This window comes from Mixophyes fleayi, chromosome 7 (genome assembly GCF_038048845.1).
Source record: "Mixophyes fleayi isolate aMixFle1 chromosome 7, aMixFle1.hap1, whole genome shotgun sequence".
NCBI classification, from domain to species: Eukaryota; Metazoa; Chordata; class Amphibia; order Anura; family Limnodynastidae; genus Mixophyes; species Mixophyes fleayi.
Window position 1 is genome coordinate 123,935,643 of NC_134408.1, and position 12,167 is coordinate 123,947,809.

General features: G+C 36.3%; 1 protein-coding gene across 1 annotated transcript in view; it reads left to right on the top strand.

Moving 5' to 3' along the window:
- LOC142098555 (dynein axonemal heavy chain 11-like) overlaps window positions 1–12,167 on the top strand; it is a 325,973-nt gene that overhangs the window by 124,494 nt on the left and 189,312 nt on the right. The window contains exons 26-31 of the mRNA XM_075181390.1: window positions 276–398; window positions 4,762–4,986; window positions 5,092–5,183; window positions 8,630–8,756; window positions 9,350–9,496; window positions 10,744–10,977. Coding sequence (XP_075037491.1) covers window positions 276–398; window positions 4,762–4,986; window positions 5,092–5,183; window positions 8,630–8,756; window positions 9,350–9,496; window positions 10,744–10,977 — 948 coding nt within the window. The remainder of the gene's footprint in view (window positions 1–275; window positions 399–4,761; window positions 4,987–5,091; window positions 5,184–8,629; window positions 8,757–9,349; window positions 9,497–10,743; window positions 10,978–12,167) is intronic.

The following is a 12,167-nucleotide window of genomic DNA, read 5'->3' on the forward strand; positions in this document are numbered from 1 at the left end:
AAAATAAATTTTTACAGCTGCTCCTGATTAGCAATCAGGAGCAACCTTATCTAATAGTGTAACCCAAAAGCTGCCATTTTGGCTTCCAAAGTTTGGCTAGAGAAGCTAAGATTATGATGTCACATCAAGGAAAAAAAATAGCTTTTGATGCACTGCATTGTAAATGATCTCTTATAGTCAAATACAGAAAATCATCAATCAATCAATCTATATTGACAATAACATAATCAGAGCCCTAAAAAGTATAATGCAATCCTACAAACTTATTGACTCAGGTCCTTGTGGAGATGAACCACACTTGGAGCACTATGCAGTTTTCTTATGAGAAGCATCCGGCCACTGGAACGGTATTACTAAAGTCCGATGAAAACCTCATAGAGACGCTTGAAGACAATCAGGTAACAATTTCTTATTTTTCTGCCTACCTATGTTAATATTTGGAGGTGTGAACAGGAAGTATGGTATCATTGGAGGAACAGCCAGGTTAAAGAGCAGGTACAGGGGAGATCCCCTCCATAAATTGGCTCATAGCATTTACCAAGTGTTTTATATGTACAGAACTAAATATATGCAAAATGATTTATAAATCTTAAGATGCTCATTGCAACAGTGTCAAATTTTTAGTTTGTAGAGCTGTCACTACAGACTGCACATTTGTTTTCATGGAATTGCCAGTAATGCACACAGATTAGACCCATGTGGATAGTGGAATTACCCTAAATGAGAGAAGTAGGTTATATGCTACTCTCAATCATTTAGCTACAGAAAACACTACTTACTTTATAATTAAGCATATGATAGTAAAAATGATGGTAGTGAAGGAAATGGGGGCATGTACTAAATATTTATATTAAAACATGTATTAGTAGTTAATACACCATGGAGGCTACTAAAGCAAACTGGCACACAGGTAGCTATTTGGCACTGGCAATCCATGTTTTGTGTCCTGACCCGTAGATTAGGAGTCCCCTGATGTAGCCCAATAGCGTTGCTGTTATTCATGGGGTTTACCACCAGCAAACAAAATAATCTAAAATATAAGAATATACAAAATTACTAATACAGGTGAAATAAGGTTCTAATGTATCAAAGGTAAAATAATTAATATTAATGTTAGAATTTTCTGTTCTACATTGCTTGAAATTTATTGCTGCCTCCCTGAATCTGCATAATGATATATCACATCAGGACTTGCTTAATTTGGTTGAATCAGGACAAACCATAGACACTAAGCAAAACATATGGGGCCTGAATCATTAAAGAAAGGAAAGCAAAAAAAATGAGTAACTTTGCATCTGGGCAAAACCATGTTGTATTGGAGGGGGAGGTAAATTTAAAATGTGGGGACAAATTTATAGTTGGGGTAGGGCATGTCCTACATCAACTTTAAATGTCAGTGTAAAATAAAGCTATCAAGTATTTGTGTGCTAGATGATAAAACAGCCAGTATTTAACTTATGTGCAAAATAATAAACTAATATGGACTCCTTGCTTTGTAAAATGGTTTTGTCCAGGAGAAAACTCACTTTTTTGCCTTTCTTTCCCTAATGAATCAGGCTCATGGACTCAAATTATACATGGTGCTTCATGTGAATATTGCTCAAATGTACTGTAAAATAGAGATTGGCCTAATGTTCAAGAAATGTTTGCATTTTTGTGATTAACTTATAGGGACATATTCAATTAGCTTTTTGGTCCGCAATTAAGCGCGGCTGCACGAGTCCCGATACCGCAACATTGTAGATTTCCGTGCATACCCCATAGGCTTGTGAAGGTAACTCCATGATTTTGCGGTACCATATTGTCACTTTACACGCGCGGCCGTGCGTAATCACGGACCGAAAAGCTAATTGAATATGCCCCACAAAGTCATATTCACCCTAATGCAAATGCTTGAGTGAAGTTAGTGTATTCACTGTTGGTTAAAAGCTAGATTTGATCAATGGAACTACAAAAAGCAGAACAAACAAATAAAATATTGCATTTCTTTGCTAGAGATGTATATTTAATAAAATTATTATTATCATTTTACTGCATTGTGAGTAATGTTGTGCTCTATTGGTTGTTTTGTCTGGTTTTATTTTGCATGCATTTAGTATATATGCTCTACAGAGCCTGTCCTGCATTGTTGAAACATCGTTCTTTCAAGATTGTGATCTTTATAAACCACAATTAATTTGTTGTGAAAACTTGGCCACTAAACACATAATATCAACTAAAGTTTACAGCAAGATTATGAGAAGTTTGTTTCTACCTGAATTAAATAAATATGCTGTTGCTCTGGTTGCATATTTGAGACTATTGCTGAATATATATGAAGACAAAGTTTGCTTTTTTAAAGAAAATAAGTGACTGAATGTAGAGGTTTCTTAAAAATATTGTAATTTTATGAAGGCGCTTGGACCCAGCTGTGCCGCTTGACAACATGCACAAAGTGCAGGGACACTTATAGGAAAGTGCTTGCCTGTGGTGCCTTATTGCTTAAGTATGCCCAACTGCTTCTGCCCCTGTTTGGTTTGAATAAAGAATCAAGAATCAGAGTAAAGTTGCTCTGCTGATGGCTTGGAGCTGAATACAGCCATCAGTTCCATTGTGAGTGGCCGCTTTGAACAAATGAGTGTGTTTTTTAAGCAGTTAGAATTTTTTCACTTGTTTTGCAGTTCTCTTTTTTTAGCATGCAATTTGTCTCTTGAGCACCACACTATTCATAGGTCCTAGAACGCAGAAAATGGACCTCTGTGATCAGCAATTCAATACAACCCTAATTTGAGTTTCGCTTACAACAGTAGGGAGTATTTTGTCGACTTTGGCAAAGTCCAAACTTACTTGCTTTAAAGAGAACTTTATTTTGTAGTTTTATGTTGGGAGGGATTGTGGCATCTTGATTTAGTTTAGTTGTTTGTTGCACATAGTTGATTATGATTATGACAAAGTAAAATTACTGTTATATTTCCAAGCAACCATCCAAAGCTCCTTGCTTTTGGTTCTTAATGGATATTATGTTGGCACGGTGGTTAGCATTGCTGACTTACATCGTTGTGGTCAGGAGTTTGATTCTGACCAGGGCTCTGTCTGTGTGGAGTTTGTATGGTCTCCCCTTGTTTGCGTGGGTTACCTCTGGGTGCTCCAGTTTCATCCCAAAAACATACGGGTTAGTTAATTGGCTTCTGACAAAATAGACTCTAGTTTGTGTTTGCACATTATATTACCACCAAATTACCATCATATTTCAGCCTCCAATGGCCCAACATATTTAACAGCCCCCAAATATACTGCATATTATATAGCCCCACTGACCAATATTATATAGCTGTCTAACTCAATGTTATACATTACTCATATACTCAATCTCCAACATTACTCATCCCAGGGCACACCATACCTTCTTGTGCTGCTTCTCATCAATTATCAGAGTTTCTAAGCACTGGCATATTCATTAGTTACTAACTACGATGGTTGATTCTCCTTCTCTGAACTTTAATTGGCTCTGGGCACAGAAGGATAATCAACTACTAATGCAACATCTGAGCCCAACACACAATCTCTGGTGGAGATTTTTATGAGTGAAAGGGTGGAGACTCTAGATCAATAAATATATATTAGTGGAAAAACTAAGGGTTAAATAAGCATTTATTTTGTGCTGTGATATGCGCTGGTTGTAGGTGAGCCTTGTTGCATTCTCTTCCTGTTACACGCTGGCCATTCGGTTTTTAATGACACTTCCTAGCGAGCAGGCAGGTATCTTGAACTTTGGTCATGTGACTGAATACCTGGGGGTAAATGTATCAAGCTGAGAGTTTTCCTGCGGGTTTGAAAAGTGGGATGTTGCCTATAGAAACCAATAAGATTCTAGCTGTCATTTTGTAGAATGTACTAAATGAATGATAACTAGAATCTGATTGTTTTTTCAAACCCGCCGGAAAACTCTCTGCTTAATACATTTACCCCGTGGTTTTCAGAAGAAGGCGGGTGGGGACTCCTTCCTAAGCAATCATTCGCCTTCTCATAGATGATTTGATGGCTGTAGAGGAGAAGACTGGGTCAAGGGAGTGCCTGCCACAGTGGAGGGAATATGAAGTCCAAAGGGAAAGATCAAAGGTGGAAATAAGTGAAAGATGTTTTGTAGTGGCAGAAACAGTGGGGTTGTCAGTGGGAATGTCAAAATCACCAAGTATGACAGTAGGTAGGTTAAAAGGATAGGAAATATTTGAACCAGTCGGTTGAATTGTCAAGGAATTGGATGACTGGACCTGGGTGGTGATAAGTGACAACAATACGATGGTGGGCAAAGAGAAAAGATGGATAGTGCAGACATTAGAAAGGAAGGCGAGTAGGGTACACGGGGTATGACTCAAAAGGTACAGCTTGGAGCAAGTAGGATACCTTTCCTGCCACCTTGTCTGTAGATTAGCAGGTTATATAGACCTTAAATAGATTGAAGTGTACGTGTCACTTACTCAATTGAAAGCAGTCATTGTGTGTGATCATGCAAAATTCATGACAATGCCACATAGCGTTTCACTATGAAAATCTATTGATATTGTCACTAGCCCTAGTGAATCGATCTGATCCATTCTCATAAATGTTGTTTTAGCTCACAAAAGGTCTGCCCCTATATTAGCAATGGGCACACTTTAAAACATCTCACATTCTGTCACGGTATGGGGAATTTTACAGAAATACTTATTTTATTGCAGATTTAGCAAGCTTTTGAGAGTATTTCCATCTCGTTCAAACATATATTTTGGATTACCTACCCAGGTACAGCTACAGAACATTTTGATGAGCAAATATGTGGATTTTTTCTCGGTGGAGGTGAGCCGGTGGCAGAAGAAGTTAATGGTCTCTGATCTGGTGATCTCTGTCTGGTTGGAAGTGCAGAAAACTTGGGCTCACTTGCAAAGTATATTTGCTAACTCGGAAGATATTAGAAACCAACTTCCAGAGGATGCCAGAAGATTCGAAGAAATAGATTTAGATTTTAAGGTAGGTCCCTAACAATATGTTTTTTTTAAATTATTACTTGTATATATTTGTGTTTGTATGTGTGTTTAATATATGCATATATACAATATATTGTGGTTGTTTTAGGATCTAATGGAGAGCATTACTGACACGAATATAGTCATTGAAGTCACAAATGATCCAGGACTGCTTGAAAAGTTGGAGGCACTTCAACAAAGGTCTGAATTCAATAAATGTAGCTTGTAAAACATAGTCAATCGTTCCACCACTTGTGTGGTCAGGTTTCTATACGGGTTTTCTTATGGGAACATAATGTCTTATATTTGCCATCAATAACCTTATATTTCCTTGAAAGCTCTGTATTGCCTTTACTTGTTTTATTTTTATGAATAATATGCAGAATATTACTTATATCTTATTAATCTCAAGAAGACACTTGCAGAACATTGTCCTCTTTCAACTACAGGAAAGGCACCATCTGGCCAAATAAACAAATGTGAAATATTAAAAACCACAAAATAAACACAGAAAACGTGTATTAAAAACACTCACTGGGGAGAATTGAGTTCTCCAATTGTGATATAAATTCGATACATTCTCTGTGGTAATTGTGGCAAATCAATTGTGACTGTCACAAAGAGCTCAAAAAAGATGTCATATGCCCAGTATTAACTTTCTCAAATGGTAACTAGAGATTGCGCAATCTTAGGTCATCAGACAGAGAAAAAGAAAAGAATGCTAATAAAATATAGATAGCATTTGGACAGTGCTCGTTACTGAGACATTGAATATGGGACTATTCGTGCTATGTAATTGTATTAGGATAAACAGCACGTAGTCTCTATTTCTTATTTAAGGTATACGGATCATATTTTCAATAAAGATCACATATGTGGGGCTGACAATGTCCTATTGATGCTGGGCAATTATATGAAGTGCAGATTATACATTTTCATTATCTGTTTTAATTGTATTCTCTCTGTATAGGCATTTAGGTTGGTCCCTAATCAGGAGACAATATAATCTGTTTCTGATAAGCGATAGGCATTTATTAATATATATGTTGCCGAATATCTCACACATATAAACAAGGAATAAATGCCAACCCTGATTTCACTGAACATTTTCAGTTCTTAAGTAAACTCCATTGCTTGCAAGGAGGCTTATTATTTAAGTTTTTCCTGCTAGGCAGGAAAAAATACCTGCACCCAGCATCTTTCCTGGACAGGGTCCAGCATAATACAAGTCTGGCATGCTAAGCAAAGTGATTAGTACATTAACTATTTAGCAGTGCTGTGCATTTCATCATATGGCCTCCCTGCTTTATGTCAGCACTTGGGAGCCTACGGGTGATGGGGAGACAGAGCAATGCTAACTAAATAATCAGTATGCTGGCCTTGATACTTAAAAGACAACGTTGTTGGGTCTATTGCACTTGCACCTAGGTAGAAAAAATAGAGGTCGACCCTTTATATAGTGCCAGCAAAAATGCAAGTTCTAGTATTGATTGAGATAATACCCATTACAAATATTTAATACCTACTCAAATATTTAACCATTCTCGGTTTTGTATTGTATTGTATTGTATTGTTCTCTATTGTATTGGTTTACCCTGAAATTCAAATAAATTACTGTAGACACCTATATATTTGCATGTGGTATCAAACTGTTTTTTTTTCATGTTTATAAAACAGTAAAAATATTTGCTTCACACACAAACTTTTTGCCGAAAAATTAGAGTCAATGAATCAATATAAAAAATAGATTTTTTTTTCCAGAATATTTTTTGTTACAAAATATACATTTTTGATACAAGTGTATAATCATGAAAGGAATTGTCTCCAAATTGCCAGCATTTTTCAAAAAAATTCCAATTTAAAGTGTATTTGGATTTATCTGAATATATGTATAAAATAAATGTTTCATTAAATGATAACAAATGATTGTAATTTATCTTGTACCAAATGAGACTTGTGTAACCAATTTTCACCCAGAGCTCAGATTTTATGAGTCATTACCTTTTTGGTCTGATATTAAAGACAAATTAGTTAAGGTTTTAATCTGCTTTAAGGATGCAAATTAGTACTCAGTGAAACACAGCTTATGTCCTCTTCTTCATAAAATATGTAGGTGTGCTTTTTTTTCGATCAAGGTTTGGTTACCTCCTCACCTCCCCGTCTTAGAATTCCTAATGATATTGCAGCTGTATTAATCATTATTGTCTTTATGGAGTTCATCTGTTTTAGTTTTAAATCATATAAATAATATAGCTCATTGCACCAGACAAAACTGAGGAAAGGAAAATACAATTCATCTGCTTTTTAATCGTGTCTTAAGTCATTTTTTTTATGTTTCCTAATTCTTTTTGAACTTGATAAGCAAAAACCTTGGCAACCACATATCCTCTCACTTCACAAGGCCCCTCCTCTAAATCAACCCCAAATTATTGCCTGGATAAATAAAAAGGGAGCAAGACCCGCCTCAGAGAAGAGTTACACTAGTTTCGGAGCCACAGATCTGCAAGTCAGGGAAAATCAGGGGTATATAATGATAAGAAAATAATTAAAACAGCACAGTTAAAGAAAGTCTAGTCAAATCAGAAAGGAAAAAGCATGGCAATGGTAAACAAACCTTGATGTTGCCTTTGTTTTCTCCGTTTTGTTTCCACAATAAGTGTACGAAAAATGCTCCAACTTAAACGTATGATTGGTTGAGTGTTAACCAAATTCGTTCTGCTGCTAATCATATCATATTACAAGCTTAATCCAAGTCTAAAATACATTTGTAATATTGTTGACATGGCCGATGCAAGTCCTGGGGGTGCCCTAAGCGGCAAGATCTGGGGGTGCCCTAAGCGGGACACCCCCAATCAGTAGCAGTGCTGCCACCCGCGCTGGGAGTGTGGCAGTTGTCTGTGACATCATACCAAGTGCCACACTATTAGCCTATCACTGACATGGAGTAGCAGCAGCCATCAGCTTCACATGTAAGACAATGCTTCTCCTTCATGTAACATAGAAACATAGAATTTGATGCAGAAAAGAACCACTTGGCCCATCTAGTCTGCTCATTTATTAACCTATACCTATGGTAACCTCCAGCCCAACCCTATTTAATCCTTATTTCTTTTTAAAGATATCCTTATGTCTATCCCAAGCATGTTTAAATTACTCTACTGTATTAGTTTCTACCACCTCTGATGGAAGGCTATTCCACTTCCAAGTTTTTCCTCAGATTTCCTCTGAACCTACTTCCCTCCAGTTTCAGTGCATGTCCTCGTGTTCTAATACTTCTCTTCCACTAGTACTCCATGGGGAAGGGGGAGGGGGTGCAGACCACTAGAGTCATTGTATGAGTGATAGTATGCCACTCTTTCAGTGTTTTAGGTGCCTCCTAACCATTGGTATCCCAGAGCTTTTGCCAACATCCTAGGTGTGCCTAGTGGCAGTGTTGGCCCTGAATATGACCTATTGAATTTTGTGTTTGCAAAGCAAATGAACACGGTCCTGTCAGTTCTCCTTCTGGTAAAGATATGGATATTCTAAAGAACTTTTAAAAATGTGACTGTTTATGTGTGACTATAGCTGCAGATTGTGTTTGATTGTTGTTTACAAACTGGTAGACTCCACTCCAGACAAATAGTTTTGATGTACTTTTGTCATAGGCTTACGTTATGTGAAAAGTCACTGGCAGACTACCTGGAGTCCAAACGTTTGAGATTCCCAAGATTTTATTTTGTTTCCTCCGTGGATTTATTGGAGATAATTTCTAAAGGAACTCAGCCCAAGCAGGTAAGTCACCGATGTGGAGTAAATTAATTGTTAATTTACCGTGTGTAGCCTCAGCAGCTGCTCGCCAATCTGTGAACTTATCACCATCTCTGCAGTAATTGAAAAACAGATATTCTATTGGTTTCAAATGGGTATGAGGGCCAGGTGAGAAGGATGAAATACGTTTACATAAACACTAGTACCTTCCTCACATAGAGATATCATCCAAATTATTTATAGTGATTTACTAACATATTATTCATCATCATCATCATCATTTATTTATTTATATAGCGCCACTAATTACACAGCGCTGTACAGAGAACTCATTCACATCAGTCCCTGCCCCATTGGAGCTTACAGTCTAAATTCCCTCGATTAAGTTTTCTTTGCCAATGAAAAGAAGAAAACATTGTTAACAGATATGTGTGGAAAGAATGAGCATCTATTCTCTCTATCTAAATTTGGCCATAAAAATATACTACCTATCATTTCATAACTTCATATTCTGATGTGTGTACATATATATATATATATATATATATATATATATATATATATATGTGTGTATTTATGAACATGTTTATATTGATGTCCTGACTATGTTTAAACAGGTATTAAGACACTTACTGAAGCTGTTTGACAACATGGCTGACCTGAGATTCGAAGGTGAAGAACCTGAGTGCAAGGTTGCTGTAGGGATGTACAGTAGAGAAGAGGAGTTTGTGTACTTTACCAAACCATGTGTCTGTGAGGGCCAGGTGAGAAGGATGAAATACGTTTACATAAGCACTACAACCTTCTTGAGTAGATATGTTTGTGAGAATTCCGCATATATATGTGTAATATGTGTAATGATCGTCTCCCAGTTCCATCCGGCGAGGGCCCAGCTTATATATGCAGGGAACCAGCCAGCTATGCACCTTCACCTATAATAGTAACCTTTATCTTTGAGAGATACAAAGTCCTTGGGACTCACTTTGGCTTTCAGACAAAGCATATGGGCAAAAGCATGACAAGACTAGAGAACAAGAACCAGAGCTCTGCAAAATGTTTCAGAATGAAAAAGGTGATAGGGAACAAATCAGAGTTTACAGATGATACATGAGTTAACAATTTAACAGACAAAAGCAAGATTACAAAGCCGGAGGTCATGCAGATGTTGTTACTCAAGACGAGTTTTGCCTTCAAAGACTGTTGCGCATTTCAGCATGGAAAACCTTCACAGTGAGTTACATGACAAAAGAGGGTGGGGTTTTGTTAACAACATTGAAAAAGAATGAAATGATGCTTCTTGACTTTTACAAAGCACACCTAACCTGAGTAGGTGCTCAAATTCCCCCGTATACCTGCTTGTTTTAGTTACACTGTTCAGAGAAACAGATTGGACATTTGCAACATAACAGGCTTCAAATCAATGTCTGCACACTCTAATTGTTACTCCAGACAAAATAACTATACCCTACAAGTAGGACATTTTAATAGTAATTTAATAAGTGAACACTTTTAATGGCTTTAGGGATTCTAATCACTCTATGTATAGGTACGGTATGTACAGATATCCCCACAGATAATGTATTGTATGTTCATGAAAGTCAATTACCTGTGGTGGGATGCTTGATTTATTTATTATTGATTCATTTACATATAATTTATCAATGTTAGTAGCATATCTGTTATATAAAGCATCCCATATAGTATGGTTATTGGCCTTTTAAAAACGAAGGTAAATCTGGTTAGTGAATGCATATTAATATTTATTGATATTGCTTAACTTTTGTAAGTCATTATTATTAATGTCAATGGTTGAACATTAATGGATCCTTAATAGATCCATCCATTTGACTATTTGGCTCCTGATCTGGCTGTTATTGATTAATTGCCTACAACCTGATCTTCGTTGTGGATTGCTAAGAACACCTTTTTTAAATTTTTCATTTTACTGTTCCTATTGGTGTTATTCTATAAGGCTATTTTGACTTATGTGAATTTATTTGGTTTATTAAAGGCTGAGAGTTGGCTGGTGCTCTTAGAAGACACAATGAGGTCAACAGTTCAGCAAGAAATCATGGACGCTGTGGCAGGATATGAGGATAAACTGCGGGATCAGTGGCTGTTTGACTTTCCTGCGCAGGTTGCCCTTACCGCCAGTCAGATATGGTGGGCCACTGATGTGGAAATCGTCTTTGAGAGAGTTGAAGAAGGCTTTGAAAATGCACTGAAAGATTACAATCGCAAGCAGGTAGCCATAATATTACACACACTGCTGCAACTTACAACAGTGGGTTTCCGGATGACGTCTAAATTTCATTTTAAAGAAAGCTTTATAATAATCATTGGATTTCTTGGTAAAAGAGTGCATTTTCACTCTTAGGGCTAGATGTACTAAACTGCGGGTTTGAAATAGTAGAGATGTTGCCTATAGCAACCAATCAGATTCTAGCTATTTAGTGCATTCTACAAAATGATAACTAGGGGCCTGATTCATTAAGGATCTTAACTTAAACTTCTTATTTCAGTCTCCTGGTTAAATCCATATTACAATGCAAGGGGTGCAAATTAGTATTCTGTTTTGCACATAAGTTAAATACTGACTGTTTTTTCATGTAGCACACAAATACTTGATAGCTTATTTGTACACTGAAATTTAAAGTTGATATTTGTGTGCTACATGAAAAAACAGTCAGTATTTAACTCATGTGCAAAACAGAAAACTAATTTGCACCCATTGCATTGTAACATGGTTTTGTCCAGGTGACTGAAATAAGAAGTTTCTTAAGTTAAGATCCTTAATGAATCAGGCCCTAGAATCTGATTGGTCGCTATAGGCAACATCTCCACTTTTTCAAACTCACAGTTTAGTAAATATACCCCTTAGTCATTTTGTTTGTTATGAAAACTAAGATTTCACTCAATTTAGATGTATAGTTTTAACATGCATATGTCACCATTTTGTAATGTTCTTAAGATGTGCTTTACATTTAACTGAATATTATGTCAATGCACTATGCATTGAAAATCAGTAAGAGTGCAGAAATGCATACTTTAATAATTACATATGTTTACTGTAAATGAAGGTGCCACTTTAGAAAAAATTAGCATGACCCTCTCGTTATCATGGATCATTAAGCAATAAATGCAATCATCAAAGTTTTTTTTTAATTCTAAATTGCTAAAATTGCAATACCAGACGATTGCTGCCTCACATGTCTGTAAGCCTGTATGTACTGTATAATTCCTATATAAAGTTTATAAAAAAAAGAACAGTGAGGCGCGCCAATCTAACTATATATCAGTAAAATAATGTAATAACAATTGAACTCATCATAAATTAATATGGCAGAATGAGCAATAGGTTCCTGGTTAAACAAATTCAATTTATTAAATAAATACATGCAAAAACATATAAAAACATAATCACATTGAGAACAA